Here is a 17,937-nt window from a genome sequence, read left to right as displayed (position 1 = left end):
TCTGTGATTTGGGCTGCTAGTGGAGGCCATGGTGATGGCCGTCGTCTGTGCTGCTGCTGAAGGCCGTGCTCATGATCACTGTCCTTGCTGCCACCAGGGTGGGGAGGTGGGGGGAGTGTTGATGTCTGTGGTCTGTGTGCTCAATGGAAAGCATGTTGATGTCCATGGCACATGTTACCACCAGAGGCCATGCTGATGTCCATAGTCTGTGCTGCCACCTGAGGCCATGTTGAAGGCCATGAACCCCACTGCCAACGGAAACCATCAACCTGTGCTGCTGCTGGGTGTTATGGGCAAGGAAGTTTCTTTTGCAGTGGTGTTGATGACTGCAGACTCATAATTAAGAATGAGAGACACTGAGGGTTCTGTGACATCCCCCCACTACAAGCCCCATGCCTCGTAAAAAGAAACAGTCCAGACAGGAAGCCAATGAGGAGAGTCCCAAAAAATTGGGACAAAGATGCTTTAGTGTAGATCTTCACGGGTGAAGATGGCTTGGGGCGGGGCTGTGGGGCGGGGAGAACTCTGTTCTCTGTAAGGAGCTGGCCACCAGAGTTAAGACCATGCTCCAGTGAGTATGTGGACAATGCAAATTGGTCGTGGTGTGTTTTCTTCCCTTTTGGGGGGAGAGCACAACCTGCATTTGCCGCATGTCAAATACAACACAGCTACAGAAATGATGTACAGCATAACAATTTCTTACATGGCTTTTACGTCACTTTAGGGTCTTTAACCTAGAGATGAGTCAGTCAAGTATCTGGGTGGATATGTGTGGTTTCTGTCAAATGACTCAATTTTTTACAAGGCACTAGGGCAACTGTGGATTTGATATCTACAGAGGTTCCCAGACCCAGTGTCCTGTGGCTTCCTAGGCAAGCCTCTGCCTCCGTTTGACAAAAAAGACTTAAAGTTTCCTTTAGAATTTCATATTAACTTAATGCGTAGTTCTAAACTGAAAATGCTGTTTCCTTAACAAATGTGTGTTCTAAAAGTCAGGTTGATAAGATTTTTTTAAATGCCTCTCATTAACCAATTTGAGATGAGTTCTTTTTGTTGTTGTTTTATTTTTGTTTTGAACCTACAGACACAAGTCCCTTGCAGGTGTCACCAGATGGCTGGTTATGAGTTATGCTCACTGAGATCCACTTTGTTAACAGGACCACTGTCTAACTTGTACCTCTTTTTCCACAATCAGACCTTAAGGAAGCATCCTCTCCACCCCCATGTGATTGCTGCTGCTCTTTCTGCTCCTCCTCGGGTCAGCCCTGCCTTTTGAGTCTATGAAATTAGTAATCAAGCCACAACCAAGGCTTGAGGAAAATGAATCCATCCTTGTCAGATCAGATAATAGACTGGATGCAGGGACGAGGGAGCATCCACTAACAGAGGCACCAAGGGGAAAAAAAAAAACACTCCATATTTGTTCAGCCTATTCTCCCCTACATAGGCTTCTCACCTCATCCTGGGACAGTGACACTGGTCCTGATATGTGCTGATAACCCTGGGAGGATAGAGGCTCAGAGAACTGAGGCCAGCCCTTCTTAATCCAAACCAAAGCCAGATTAACGCCAAACCAAAAGTCAATTTACAAAGCACCCCGCCCTCAACCTGCATTTCCACAAAGCCCAATGTAAGGTGATGGCTTCTGCTGAAGGAAAAGGGACTCCGAGGAGTCTCCTGTTTCCCTTGTGGCAAGGTGGCTTTTTGAAACGGAGTTCACTTGTTGGGGGATTTTATCTCGTATGATTTATGATTTATCATCAGTCTCCATTCTGTGCCATGGCAAAAATACAAAATTTAATTTTAAATTTAAAAAAAAAAAAAAAAAAAAAAAACACCTAGAAGGGAAGCTGTAAAAGGGTACGACGCATTGTTCCGCGTGGTGGCTCACAGCAGTTGGGGCAGAGTTACTATCCAGACAATACTTGGAGCAGTCACTGCCTGGGCATTTACAGCTGACAGCAGCAATTCTTTACGAACTCTACATGGACATAGTTTACATGATTCCAACGCAAGAGAGAAATAAATACGTATTTTCTCACTGAGAACCGAGAATTTGAGGGTCCCCGTGGTTCTCTATCAGCTAAATGGGGGGGGGGGGGAATTCAGCCTGGGGAGCTAGCTGGACTCCAGATTCCACATTTACTAAAGCTTAGCAGTCTAAACCAATGTTCCTCTCCGCCCTTAACTTCTGTCCTGGTGTGTGTGTGTGGGGGGGGGGGGGTGCCCGGAAGAGAACCTGTACAGAAACAGTGTAACAAAAGACAAAGCACAAGGAAGTGTTGTTCAACTGTTCAGAAATAAACAAGAGTAACAGTGAATAAAAAAAAACAAGCAAAAAATATTAATGATACTACAACAAAAATGAAAGTGGTAACCAGTGGCCAAACTTTTAAAGCTGATTTTGTGCTGTAATTCAAGAAACGTGGAACTTCTCAAGATTACAGTTTATAAAAGTTTGTCTCTTGGGTTTTTAAATTTTAATTTATTTTTTATTTTATGTTTTATAAATGTTTTGCCTACATGTATTTAAGTGTACCTTATAGATGCATGGTGCCTGCAGAGGTCAGAAGAGGGCATTGTGTCCCCTGGAACTGGAGTTAGGGATGGTTGTGAGCTACTAGCCAGACCAAATTTTATTTTCCTATGTGAAGATTTCATTCAGCTTTGTAATAGATAAAACTTCCACAAAGAAGAAAAACTGTATCAAACATTTCAGCTCCCTGGAATACTAGAAACTATTCAGGACGATTATTTTCCTTTAACCTCTGCACCCAAATGTTAAGGTCTTTTTTACTTCACAGGATCATGTAAACGGACACTAAAATGGCTGCTGTCTGTGCATCAAGTCTATGAACCCCCAGGCATGTGCTGGTGAGAGCACCCCTTACTGTGGTGAGTGCAATCTCGTAGGAACTGAGATCCAGCACCACCAAGGCAAAAAGGGGCCTGGGCACTGTAATACGGTGACTTGTAGATGGCATGACACTGGCTTGCGGCCACTCACCATTCAGGGCAGACTTTTATGGATATGTCTATTAGGGTATCAAGTTCAGGGTCAGCTTGAACTCGTGGCCTGAAACTGATCTATCACCCAGCCAATGAGGATCCACAGGGACACACTCACAAAGAGGGCCATTCTGAGTCTTCTCAATGACAGAGTCTGCGTGGTTCAGGACATCAGAGTAGGTGTACAGGGGGACTGTCAAAGAGCCTATGATTCCTATGTGTCAGGCCAATGGTCGCTAAAAGAACAGTTACTGGTTCCCTAGCACCAACCTGGCAGGAGGTGTGTGTACTGTCCATCCTGCCTGGCTCTCGCCCGCAACTCTGGAAGGATACACTTAGACAGCAGGGCCCTAGCTACAGGGCCAGCAAGGCACAGAGCCGTAAGTTCTGTCAGGATAGCACACACAGGTCCCCACCATCCGTGCCTCTACGTCAAGCCACCTCCAGATCTCAGAAATGTGGAAACTAAAGGAAACATGGCACATGGATGCCAGTGAGTATTAAGAATGTTTTTCAGAGGAAAGCAACACACTACAGTATTAAAAGAACAGTATAAAGCCGGGCGTGGTGGTGCACGCCTTTAATCCCAGCATTCAGGAGGCAGAGGCAGGCAGATTGCTGTGAGTTCAAGGCCAACCTGGTCTACAAAGTGAGTCCAGGACAGCCAAGGCTACACAGAGAAACCCTGTCTCGAAAAACAAACAAACAAAAAAAAGTCGTATGAAAAAAAAAAAATCAGTTTTTCCTGGAATATTCAGTTCTATAAAAATATTGCTGTGTTAGCATGTTTACCAATTTTCCAAATGAAAATAGATTTTACTTGCAGCAAAAGCTAGATTGTTAAATGTTGCAGACTATAAACACAAATATTGCTATCTATGATTACCTTGCATTTATTTTGACTTTATATTCTAAAGTAAAGTAACTTTTGAAATACCAAATATCAGATACCAAAATTTTAACTGGGATTTTAGTGCTATCAAAACTTTGAGTCATATTAGTTATTAGAATAATATCCGCACAGAATATTAAATAGCAATAAACAAACTACTGCATCTAACCTAAGAATATTTCATTTGCAAATATGATACTACATGAAAGAACTCCGAAAAAGAAAAATACACCGTGGATCCTGTTTATGAGAAGAGCAGAAGCCACCAGTAGTTTTAGGGTGCGGAGGTGGTTACCTGGCTAAGGTTTGGGTGGACAGTAGCCGGCTGGAGGGTTGGACAGCAGCTGGCTGGAGGGGGACGACAGGATCTCTGGGGCTCCGGCAGAGTACTGCTCTGGGTACTGGGCAAACTTTGTGAAAAGTCATTCAACTCCACATGTAAAATGTGTGCATGCTGAAAAAAGTCAAAATAAAATGAAAGGTAACAGCTGTGGGGGTGTACGGAGGCAGGGTGTACACCAGTAACGTATGAGGCCCCTGGCTCGATATCACAGACTAAGCAATAAACAGGAAGAAACATAAAATACTAGTTAAGATCTGTTTGCCAGAAGCCTCATTCATCTGGCTGAAGAGAACTACGTTAGTTCTACCTTGCTTTAAGACTTACGTGCTATTTAGATGGCACTCCGAGGCAGGCAAGCGCCTCTGCAAGTGAGGACACTAGGTTGCAGAAGCACGTAATTGTGACAGCTGACGTTGTACCTGGGTACTCCTGCAAGGGGTTTCCTTCATCAGACCACTTCAAAAAGGAGAGACCTGCCCTGATGTAAGTGGTGCCTTCCGTCAAGTCCAGCTAGGGAAAGACGGAAGTGTAGCTGTGTTGTCTGTCTGCTGCCTTTTCTCTTGCTGGCAAGTTCACCCATCCTGTGGCCACACCTATGGTGCTCCTGATATCAGAACCAACGTCTTCAGGTTTCGTCATGGGTTGAAGACGAGAAGGTTCCTGGTATCTTCCAGGACTTCACTCAAAACTGGGACTGCTGAGGCATCCAGCCTCCTGGGTTGAGCAAGCGTCATGCTCCACCTCTCTGCTGTGGTTCAGCCATTGTTGGACTGCGAAGGCCTTACCGTGCAAGCTGATCTAGGGAACCCCCTTTAAATGCATACTCGTTCTATGGGTTCTGTCCCTTTAGAGAATCCTGACTAATACACTAATAAAAATGATATTTTTAAAATGTTGATAGTAAAGACTGTTGATATTCAGGCTAACAACATCAACCAGCATTTCGACTTAGAAGAATCTTTTTTTTTTTTTTTTTTTTTTTTTTTTGCATCTAATTTGTTCATGTTTAACAAAGGGGCAACTCCACATGGAAGAACATGCAAGCAATCCTTCTGTTCAAAACACAAAGAGGAACTCAGCTGGCTGATGGAGGGTGCCTGAGCAGCAAGAGCTGCACTGGGCAGGCACGCCTTCCCTTGAGAAGACATTACCACCGTCATCTCGCCGGGGGCATTCCCCAGTGAGGAAAGGCACTGATCTCTACATCTAGTGCACCCAGTGATTCCAAAACTTCTTGGTAGTACTGCCTCACTGCTGGGGTCTAAGAAAGCGATGAACTTAAGTGATCAAGTCCACAAAGGAAGCCCATAGCCAAATTCAGTTCCAATCTTAACCCATCACTTTGGCTAACGGTTTCTCATACATCTCAACAGCCAGTACCTGAGTGCGGGTGCCAGGTTTTGTGTAACCAGAGCCCATTATGACTTTTTTATGAGTAATTCTTTCCAGAGACCACCTCACCAACATCAGCATACATTAACTAATTGCTACCACTACCGTATAGCAGGCATTTGATACATTCCAAGAATTTCTTTAGTCACTAGCTGGCAGACTGTTAGGAGAACCTGCTGTCTGTCCCGGGACAGGCCCAAAGCGAGCGAGAATGTCTTGTTTCAGCACTGAACACGTCCTGCTGGGCAGCAGGGGAGCAGAAATGCATGTGCTCCTACCTTTGAGGAGAGCCAGTCAACAACAACTCTAACAGAGCGGCAGTGCACAGCAAACACTCAGTGAGCTCAGAAAGGACTCCTCTCTGATGCTAGGATCGAAGGGCGGGTCCTGAGAGATGTGAGGGCACAGGTGAGCAGATGAGACAAATGAGGATGTTACTGGCAAAAGCGCTGAGTTGGGGTGGGGGAGGCAATTTGAGAAGCAGAGAGGAAGAGAGCAGAGTGTGAGGAGCTCACAGGCAGCTGGAAACAGAAACAGATTAAAATGCAAGCGAACACGTCTCCTCTCGCGCAGCAAGACAAAACCAAAGGTTCCAGAAGCCACTCTTTCCTTACCTACAACATGGATGCCGTTAACCAAGCACACAAACGTAAATACTGCAGACCGGTCCCACAGGGTTTCAATGAGGCTGAGATACTTTCTCATGCACTCTAAGGTGCAAGTGTCTAAACCAACAGCGGTCACTCCAAGCCAGCCGGAGATGCCAGTGACTCCCCTCAGCTGTCCATTCCCATCTTCTGCTGCACTGAGCTCACTGCCATGCTCCTCCGCAGCATGCTATGGCACTCACCGCTGCAGACAGACAGCTACTATTCCAGCCAGCCTCCATCCCTGATCCTTCTGTAGAAGGCTCTCTGCAGAACACCTGATTTAAAAAACCACTGGTGTTGCAGACGCAACTGCAAGGCAACTTCCTTTTCAAATTTTTAAAATTGTGTGTGTGTGTGTGTGTGTGTGTGTGTGCCAGTGTGCATGTGTCATTTGTGTGTCTATGTGTGAGTGTGTACCTGTGCATGCGTTCATGTGTATGTTGTATGCAAGTCTGAGTGTGCATCTGGTAGCCAGAAGTCGATTTCTCTACTGATCTCCATATTATTTTTTTGAGGCAGGTCTCTCATCAAACCCAGAGCTCTCAGACTGCCTGGCCAGCACATTCTGGGGATTGGCCTTTCTCTGCGCCCCAGGGCTGGGGTTACAGATGTGCTGACATGCTGCTGCACGCAGCCCTCTGCAGGCGCTGGCATCTAAACTCGGGCCTTTGTCCGTGTGCAGCAAGCACTGTACCCATAGAAGCTGTCTCATCCGCCTAGCAGCTCCCACTCTTATGAGCAAGGGTTGTCCTAATTGACTTCGTCATCACAACAGCCCTTGTCTGACAATGGATGGGTTTTCTGGATCACACTTGCAGGAGTCAGAAGCAAGCCCCGGCTTCCGTCCCTGTTCTCTAGGGAATTACTCCCTGCTCCCTGCAGCAACAACAGGCCAGCACTTCGGGGCCCTGCGCAGCGCACCCACCTTAGTGACCAAGTCACCTTGCCAGGCTCTTTTGGACACTTTAAAAATGAAGTCAGTCTAAATAAAGATACTCTGGCTTTTTAATGATCACTGCAAAGGGAGAGCTGTAAGAAAAAAAACCCTTCCTCAACAAAAAGAGGGTTGCAAGTGACTAAATGGGTCATAATTCAAGCAAGTTTGATTAAAAGCATAATTATAGATAAAAAACATTCTCTGACATCGATATGTTAAAACAAGCCAATAAAACTTTGCTTTAATGACAAACACAAATTATTTTTCCAACAAATATATGCTCTGAGTCAAAATTATAATTATTATATATATGTAATGTAGATAATTACAGTGATAATTAAAGATGCCAAATGCTTGAATCAAGATCTCCTGTTTTAATACTCTTGGCCTAAAACTGTTGCTCTCCCCTCAGTTCTGTCATCTTTTCTCAGTATCATTGTTTCCTCTAATACAAGACTAAGAACTTATCGCAAACACAGGCATCTTGGATTTAATTTCCCATGGAACAGAACGTGTAAGTTTCTTCCTGCTGCTGTAACAAATCACCAAAGGCCTCTGCAGCTAAAATCAGTGAAATTTTCTTGTAGATCCGTCCACTGGTATCCAGCTGACACGCTGGATCCTCAGCCAGAATCACACCAGGCAGACGCTAAGGAGCAAGCAAGTTCCAGGGGAGACTATTTCCAGGACATTTGGGCTCACTGCAGTCCCCAGGATGGTAAGGCTGGAGTTCTGGTTTGCTTGCTGGCTGACAGGTTGGTCCCTAGCTTCTAGAGGATGCAGGCGCCCCTAGACTTACGGTCCTTTCTCTACCTCAAAGTCCCTGTTGTGCCTCTGCCCTCATCTCTCCCTAAGTCATTCACCAAGCCCTCCCTCCCTCTTGTTAAGGGTCCTTGTGATTACACTGGGCCATCTGGGTAACCATGACAATCCCTCTTAAAGTTCCTGCCTTAGTTTACCTGCAGGCTTCCTTTGCCATGAAGGCAATATAGTTGCCAGTCCCACAGACTAAGACGCAGGCCCCTTGAGCATAGATGAGGCGACTATTGCACCAGAGAATGTCTCTTTTATTTGAAAGTGTGAGTTCTTCGATTCACACCATATAGCAGAGCAGAGTCACACACACAGTTGTCAGCACTTGCAAATATACTGAAACAAGTGTTAGAGCACACAAAAAAATATTAGTGCCAAACACTTTAACTGCTGAAACTAGGAAAATCCCAACATTCTGAACCAGCCGTCACCTTTTTGGAAGTATTCTGTAGGAATCACGAATCAGACTTGCAGTTTTAATTTAAAATATATTATACATTATATTAAAGCCTATTTGAAAGACCCACAAAAGTGTGCAGAGGAGCGCTGGTCAGGGAGTATGCTGTTCCAAATCCTAAAACCCTAAGTGAAGCTGGCTTTAAATATTTAAAAACATTCCCATGTACTTCCTAGCATTCATACTATGAAACTATACTCAAGCATGGCAGGCTACGGCATCAAGCATTCAAGTCGTCACACTAATTTCCAAGCCATCTGTTGCTTGTTAGAAACTGTTAGCATGATCCTTTCTTTGAAGCATTTACACACGGAGCTCAATGTCTGAGCTAGGACTGCTTAGTTAGTTGAAGGAAGCAGCGAGTGAGCCCTCCACAGGAGGACCCTGCAGGTGCCGGAGGAGCCGCTCACGGCCCCTTCTGCTCAGCGATACACAGGCAACACGCCTGCCCTTGTTCTAACCACACTGAGATTTTCACACCTGCTATTTCTACCATCACCTCAGCCATGGAAATTACTAATTAGATGTGGTTTTTACTTTCACTCTATAGTATTCTGAGAACAGCAACTGGTCAAATTCTAGGAGTCAGTGAATTTAAAAGATACTATTAAAAGTTAATGCATTAGTCATATTTGTAGTCGATATAGTTCAGTCTCATATAATTTGTTAGATTATTATTTTCTCCTGGAATTCTTACTTCTGTTTCTTTTTTAAATCTCTAATATATCCTGACTCCCTACCACACTCTCCTCTACTTGGCTTCATACGTGTTCTGTCATCAATCACGCGTCGACTAAATCTCTCCATGTTAACAATTACAAATTCTTACTCCTAAAAACAAAGAAAAACTTCACATCCAGCAGATTGCCACCACACACAGGCCTGACCCCTAAGAACTAACTGGCTTACTGCTCCCTCACACCAGTGCCTCTTCAAGCCTTCACAGGCCACCCCAGCGAGGTTTATATAAGCCACACACTGAGCCTCGATTACCTCAGTACTGCAACCCCCGGGGTCTTCAGAATGCTATTTAACTCTAGTGTTTAGTTGATGTAAAGTAGCAAGTCAGTCTCTCAACATAAAATGGTACCAGGCTCCCTTGGTTTATCTTACAAGTCCTCCAGGCACAGCAAAACCCCAGGAGACAGCAGTGACCTCAGGCTCTTCTCCCCAGCTCCTGCATCATCTGTGCGAAGTCCATAAGGGCTTCCTGTAAGCGTGACCCCCAGAAACCATTCTTCTTGAGGACCGCAGTAAAGTTTAATACATTTCGACGTCACTCCTTCCGGCTCCATGAAATGAGCCAAGCCACTGTGCCATCATCTAAGTCTTTGATATTGCATTTTAAGTAAATTATTACACCTCTATGTGAAATGGCTGCAGCTTCATCGTTGATGGCTCAACTTTTACTGCTTTGATTTTACATGTTTCCCAAAAAGTGTTTTTTCATCTCAGCAGACATGTTTTGTAGCAACCAGGACCGTGAATGTAAACTGACATGATCCATTTCTACATGAACTATTTGGAAGTCCTGGTACTCTGCGAGGGAACCATCTGAACTGCGTGGCACGCTGGAACCTCTCAGACCCGAGTCTTTGTGTGCCCACACTCAGTAATAAAGAGTGTTCGCAAATTGACACTTTAACCTTTAGAAGCTGACGTGCTCACATTTTCACTGAAGTGGCTTCTCACTCTAGAAATGAAGTGATTTGTTTTAGGGTTGTATCCGGCAGAGAATCAAGACATATTCAGCTCTGTGGTTTATTATTTCATTTTTTTCTCTTAACAGATTTAGAATATTTACACTTACAGCACCTAACTGGAAAAGCCTTATCAAAACACCATTGTCTGGATGATGACAAAATACTTCATTAATTATCACTAATAATAATTTCATTAATTCTTGAACTTAAAAATATTAAATGCAGAATAAGAGTGTGGTGACTCGAACCTGTACTCAGGTGGCTGAGGCAGGGGGACAGTGAGTTTGGGGCTAACCTGGACTACACATCATACCATGTCTCACCAAAAAACAAAGCAAGCAAACAAGCCTAACACCCCACACTGCTAACTGAAGAATTATAATACAGTGACAATAAAAGAAACCAAAATCAAAACTGTGTGAAGCCAAAATATTTTACAGACTCAGCAGTGAGAGGTCAGCAGACATGAACTGGAGTTGTCTCCCAAAGCAAAGAGTCCAGCTCTGCTTTCCAGTACCACCAAGACACACGCCTCAAATGTGGACCTCACTGAATCCTGCAAATTAGCTCAAGCTAATGCGCTAACACTGAGCACTGCATCCGCTGACCACTTCCCACAACTACTGTGACACTCACAGAGTGCCGCAGGGATGCAGGTGCACCAGCCATGAGAGCTACACCATCTCAAACACACTGCTGCCGTTTGCACGCGGTCTGTTCCCAAAGGCTCCGCGCTGGCAGCTTGGTTCCTGGTCTAGCAGTGTTGAGTGGTGGCGCATCTGTAGAGAGAGGCCATCCGGACACCACCCTCAGGATAAGCGAGTGCTGATCTTACAGCATAGGTGAGGTCTCAAGAGACTGGGCAAGCTCCTGTAAGAACCAGAGCTGTAAAGAACAGTTCGAGGATATCTGTTCCATTTCCTCCCTGGCACATGCCTGACAGCACTTGACCTGCTCCCCTTCTACAACCCCAGCACACCGAGACAGGCAGGATGCTGGTGCAATACTACTCAGCACAGCTGAGACAAGTAAACATCTTCCTAAGGTACTCAGCCGTACTTTCTCATAGATGAAAAGAGGGCAAAGACAGACGAAGAAGTGAGCCTGGACATGCAATCACATTAATGAGATTTAATCTTGCTCTAAATCATCAAACACTGCTAATATTTTCCATTATGAAATACACTGGGGAAAAAAGTGATTTTCAGTTACTGATGGAAAGTGAAAATACTCCCCAAAAGGAGATTTCTATAAACCATAATCCAAGAAAGGAAAAACTATGGTGGAGTTTACCATAGCAGTGCTGCTAAACTTAGCATGCAGCTGGTAAACGGTCCCTTATCAGCTGCTGGCACCATCACTTCCAGCATGCTGCCTGCCGGAGGAACAATAGTACACTGGTCTCCCCACAGCATGTGAAGTCCCAGTTACAGCATGCCATTCTCTCAGCTCAACACTTGCCAGGGCTTCCCATTCAGAAAAAGTCAAATCCTCCAGCTAGCCCCTGAGCTCTTTGCTCCCCTGGTCAGCTCACCCCTAACATTTCCCATCAGCTGGAGGCTCATACACCCTGACTCAGAGACCCTTCCCTGCCTCTCTGGTCCACATTTGTGTCTCTTTCCTCTCAAAGCTTCTCACAATGCACAGTTGGGTATGCATTCAAACAAGCTTCCACTGTTTGCCTACATTGACCGATTAGCTCCATGCTGATGTGTTTGTTCGAGGCAGTCTATCCAATACCTGGCATGATGCCTGGGCGTGGAAGGTGCTGGATAAATATTTGTTGAATAAATGAATGGGTGAATAAATTATGAGGTTTTATGCCTATGTAACAGATCTGCCAAAAGTAAAACAAGACTTTTGATACTTTCTAAGTACGTTATATAATCAGAGAATACCTGTATTATTCCAAGAACAAATATGTACACAAATGAAGGCTATACAAACAGAGATTACACAATAGCATGGGCTTGCCACCAGAATCTCCCTCAGCTTAGATGCTGACATTCATGGATGACTAAGAGGCCCTCTCTCCCGCTGCCTTTACCACTGGCAAGGAGGTAACTTTGTTCTGCCCCCAAGCAGAGGCACAGGGGTGTCAGGAGGGTCACTGACAAGGAACGGACAGGTCACCATGGGAAGCAGGGAGCAGGGACAAGGTAAGTCAGTAATGTCAACAGAGAAGACAGGAACGGCAGCAGAAGAAAGTCATGCCATGGAAAGAGTAATAAGGGCGCATTACGAGCTGGGAGTTCACCTCCCCAATACTGCCTGTCCCCCAAAGCCTACTGGCTTCTAGATTCAGTTAAATATATAAGTGCAGAGAGACTGCTCACAACTGAATGGAACTCAGAAGCAGAAAGGGCCAACAGAGCAAATGCAGCAGAAAGAATGGCGCTGTCACACAGACAAGGAGGTGCATCTGAGAGGCCCCAGAAAGGTGGAGCTTGTGACTGAGGTCCAGGTCCCTGGATGGTAGAAAACTGATTTAGTCCCTATTCACAGTACAAACAACATTCTGTGTTTACTAGGTACTAGGCCCTAGACACCACAGTATAAAGATGAGAAAGACCACAATAGGCCACTGGTAGCACCCCAAGTCCCCCCACGCCCCACACATACCTAATAAATTAAGATAAAGGTCCCTGGTCTCTCTATTTGCCTTGGCCATGGTGAGGCCAGGCTCAGCCTACCATATTCTCTCCTTTAGTAGGGACATGGGATGGCTGCATTGAAGTCGGTACCTAGTGAAGGAACAGCCATGTTAATAATTTCCCTTGGGACTTGCACTCTCCTCTCTCAACACTGGATTGCTCAACTTTTCCCTGGTTTAGATTCTTCTACCCTTTCTATCATGATTTCTCTAGTTTTTTCCTTCCTATTTTTTTTAGCCAGAATTTGCTCATAACCAGAATACATTATGGCTCCTGTTATTGTCAACTTGCTTAGTTTGCAAATGAGCATCCCAAGGCTCTGAGAAAATACTTTTTTCCAGATTACAAAGAGGTAGAGACCTAATGTGCCCAATTCTTAGTTCTGTGGTTGATACATTTAAACGCACACTTGGACAACTACTTTGAGATATATGATTTAAATATCTTGAAGCAGAATCTAAGCATAAAGGTAAAATAATAAAAGCTAAAATGGGCAGTAAGCGGTGGGGAAAGAAAAAGAAAAGAGCCACTCAGCCCGTATATCCCATAGCTACAATCTCATCACAGAGTGCATGCATGCGTTTTGCTAGGGACCAAACTCAGTACCCTATGTACACTCTAGGCAAGTACTCTATCACCACGATTACACTCTAGGCAAGTACTCTATCCCCACGGCACAGGCCCAGCTTTCTGTAGCTTTTGTCAGCCATTCTACTAACATAAAACTCCCGATTTAAAAAGGAAATAATGGGTATGTGATGTGAAATTCCCAAAGAATCAATAAAAACATTATGTTGGGGAAAAAAGAAAGTAATGAATAGTGTAGATTCAAAACAAGAGAGGGAAGACAAGTGTCAATGGCTATACATTGGACTGTATTGATACTACAGGAATATTTCTCGCAGTTGGCACATTCTCTGAAACATTTGTCTTGCTTTCCTTTTTTCACTGACTACTTCGACATGTCCTGCACAAGCTTCTGCACTTCATCCCCAGTAGATGGTGCTGTTTAAGGAGCCTGCAGAATCTTGGACGGGAGGCATAGCTGGTTGGGAGTCAACTGGAGACAGTCCTATTGCTCAGCCTTGTTCCCAGCACCACCTCTGCTTCCTGATTCACCATAAAGTAAAAAGGTTAAGTGCTGCGAGATCTAGCCACTCCAGGGACTGAGCCACTTGGCCACTGTGCCTTCACTGCCACTATGAACTGGCATCTCCTGAAATAGAGTCAGAGCAAGTTGGCTTGTCAGGTATCTTGTTGGGATTAAAAAGAGGAAAAAAAAAAAAAAAAAAAGAAAGAAAAAGGAACTAATAAAGACTATAAAACGTTTCTCGTGTCCTTGACCTCCCCAGGACTTCTTGTCTCTTCCTTTCTTCAGATTCTATCAAACCTAGATCTACTTATAAAATGTCATTTTCTCTCACACCATTCAGATTCTTTCTGTAGCCAAACATGATGCTCATTCCACATTTATCTTTCCTGTCTCCTTGGTACTTAGTGTTTTCTTGTTTATTAGCAGACCATCTGAACTGGCACATTCTATCAGATTCTCTCCATGGCACTGCTTCTTCACATCAAAGTATTGGGCTGACCAGTTACTGCTGGGTACAGACACCACACTGGACTCCAGGGAAGGGTCATGTTCTCTAAAGGCTTGCGTCCAGTGAAAACAGAATCAGTGTTTGGTTTGTCCAGGTTGTTCAAAGCCATAATCACAAACACATCTGGTAACCCAACAAGAAAATATCACACACTAATACTGTATAGAAAAGGCAAGTATTTTATATAGCAAAAAATTGATTTTATTGAAGGAAAATTTGTCATATGTGTAATATGTAAAATGTGCCATAGGTAAGTGCAATAGCTTGCCACTAGGCTGGGAACTCAGGGTCTTTCTCTTGCTTATATATCAGGGAATATATGATTTAATCCTTTTTAAATTAACATTTTGTTTACTTCAAACTCTGTCTTAGTTACTGTTTTATTGCTGTGAAGAGATGGACACCAGGACCAAAGCAACTGACCAAGGTAACACATAAAAATGCAATTGGGGGTTTGCTTACAATTGTACATGAGCATCATAGTAGGAAGCAGAAAGACATTACACAGGGGCAGTAGCTGAGAGCTTTACATCCTCATCCATAGGCAGCAGGCAGAGAGAGAGAGAACGGGAGCGGCATGGGCTTTGGAAACCTCAAAGCCCACCCTACCCCATGACACACCTCCTCCAATGAGGCCACACCTCCTAATCCTTCGCAAGCAGTTCCACCAACTGGGGGCCAAGTTCAAATACATGAGCCTAAGGGCGTTACTCTTATTCAACCCACCACAAACTTAAGAGATAATACGGGAAAAGCCCGCATCACTTAGACCTGTGTACTTCACATCATATTAATCATGCAAGTTCAAGTCCAAGTAACACGCAGACAATGTAAAAACACGCTGAGCTCAAGAGACAGACGGAAAATAATGGATCTTTGTGAAGTTTATGCCCAGATTTAATACAGAACTTCTGTAAGGTAAAAAGCATCGTGTAGCTGTCAAACACAATGGCAACTTGATGAACGTTAGCTGCCTTCTTCAGGTGTCCTTGGCCCAGCCCTCCCCACCAGCCAGCCTGCAATGTCTCCAGATATATTTGAGCATTAGCAATGGGGAGAGGGAAGAGGATGCTGTGGGCGCCTAGAGGGTCAAGGGCAACACATCACAGCGCACAGCGCAGCGCACAGCACAGCACACAGCACAGCACACAGCACAGAGCACAGCACAGAGCACAGAGCACAGCACAGAGCACAGCACACAGCACAGCGCACAGCACAGCACAGCACAGAGCACAGCACACAGCACAGAGCACAGCACAGCAGCACAGAGCACAGCACAGAGCACAGCACAGCACACAGCACAGCACAGCGCATAGCGCAGCTCTTCACAAACATTCTCCAGCCGCACTGGCCTGCAAAGCTCTGTCGTATAAGGAAAACAAGAGCAGAGGAGTCAACAGCTGACTAGAAATACACACATAACCATTTCCACAGCCACCTACCTTGGATGCCTGTGGTGTGGAGACCACATGGATTGTGCTGGGTTTGACGCCGTTGGCCTTGGTCCGCTTATAGAGGGCAAATCTGCTTTTCCTCCTGCCCCTGTCACCGTTAGGTAAAGCACCATTGTACCTAAAGCAGAGGAGACAAAAGCACTCAGTTGTTTGTGAGTTTAGTGTAAGAGGAGAAGAGGAACGGCTGCAAAGCTGCTACCCAGATCACTTCCACAGACTTCATCTAAAAGTGATGGACAAGTGATTATAGGTTTCTTATCCTATAAAGACAGGCTCTTCAAATCTTTTTCTGAAGAGACCAGGGTTTAAATAAGCCAATGATTATTGTGCAGAGGCCATACAAACTCTGGCTTGACTCAGCTAGCGCCATTCTAACAGACCTCAGAAAAACATGTGAGGAATATTTTAAAGGAACTAGTTAGGAAAGAGAATGCTAACTAACCTTTGTCTCTTACTCTCAGATCATGCTATTGCTCTCTGTAAGATCTGCATTCGCAATGAGACCAGATCTAGTTATTTCTTTCTTAAAAGTTTTGAACGCTATATGCATTCTCATTTGTTTGAAACCTATACTGCTAGGTTAACAGAAAACAAACAAACAAACAAACAAAAATAACTTACACAAATTATACATGAGTTTTACCCCACTCTAAAAAAACTTGGGAAGTCAACAGGTCTTGAGATAGACTGTTTATATTTAGCTAATGCCAGAGTTTCAAGAGATTCTGGATTACAGCTGGCAGTTTGGTTTCAACTGCATGTGCTAACCAGGGATTAACTTCTGATCTCAGGCTGTCTCAGGCAGCTTCCCAGGCAGCCATGTGGGTCTGACTAGGACCCTTGGCCAGACCATGGGAGAGCCTCCTTCCGAGAGAAGAAGTGAAAGGGAATCATACAAAATGTACCAGGATAAACACAGCTGCTAAAAGGTCCTCTGAGAACACCAGAGAGAAGGGCCATGGAGCTGACGGCCTGTTCCCACTTTGAGTGTCTTATCTAGCAGACTGATGGCTACCATCAGCTTCTCCCGCTCTGTACAGGAGAGGTGTGGTGTGGTGCAAGATGAGGCCCCTAGGAACTGCACAAGTTGGAAGAAAGGGCTCTGGGTGCATAGGTAAGAGCTGAGCCAATAGCTCTACCAGACAAGGGTTCTACATCACCATCCAAGTTATCTGTATTGTGCCATGCCCGCCCATCACAAGGAAATGCCAGCTACCTACCGATGTCTCTAGACTAAATAAATGATTGGTTTCAAGTTTTACACCTCCTTTTTTTCCCTGAGGCAAGATCAGGAAAACATACATTTTGCATAAATCTACAATCACTATTATCAAGTGCTCATGAGTACACAAACGCCATGGATTCATGTGAAGATATTTGATGCCCCTGAACTCAGGACCAGTAGCCTATATTAAAGGAAGCATGTGAACCAATCAAGGCCGAGACAGTTAACAACTTGGAGGAGCATTTTCCCTGCTGTAACCTCCAAGCCCTGTCAAGGCTTCCTGTGTCATCCGCTTTCCTCAGGCACACACTCTTCCCAGTCAGGGGAACCCAGCCTGGGAACTGTGCCACAGGCACAGCACAGCTCCCAGCTCTAACTGCATCCCCCTTCTCCAAAACTCGCCCCTCCCCTCACAGGGGAGACTCAGCACGACTCCCTGCTCTGGGAAGCTGCTGCCCCAGCATGTTTCCCTGTCCCCCTCCCACCTTACATCTGGTCCAATCTGGTCAACAACATCCTCATCCTAGGGCATATAAAACTGGGACAAGGGACAACTAACCGTTTTCTGTGGGTGGCCTGAGCCGCATAAACACAGAGCTGTGGGAATGTCACGTTCTAGCTAAGGCAAAAAGTGAAGGGAAACAGAATCCGTACGGGCTTTTATTGGTTCAGATGTATTCTAACACTTATTCATGAGATTCTTTTTTACAGCCTCAAAGCCATACCCAGCACGAAGGGAAGGAGTCAGAAATGCCAACACATGCAGAAACAATTTAATTTAAATCGCCTGTGTCTGTGCACAGATGC

General features: G+C 44.9%; 1 protein-coding gene across 1 annotated transcript in view; it reads right to left on the bottom strand.

Annotated features, from left to right (window-relative positions):
• Window positions 1-17,937, bottom strand: part of LOC127186725 (E3 ubiquitin-protein ligase pellino homolog 2) — a 136,048-nt gene that overhangs the window by 73,016 nt on the left and 45,095 nt on the right. Inside the window, exon 2 of the mRNA XM_051142964.1 lies at window positions 15,894-16,023. Coding sequence (XP_050998921.1) covers window positions 15,894-16,023 — 130 coding nt within the window. The remainder of the gene's footprint in view (window positions 1-15,893; window positions 16,024-17,937) is intronic.

Source organism: Acomys russatus, chromosome 3 (assembly GCF_903995435.1).
Source record: "Acomys russatus chromosome 3, mAcoRus1.1, whole genome shotgun sequence".
NCBI lineage: Eukaryota > Metazoa > Chordata > Mammalia > Rodentia > Muridae > Acomys > Acomys russatus.
This window is presented reverse-complemented; position numbering and strand designations above follow the sequence as displayed.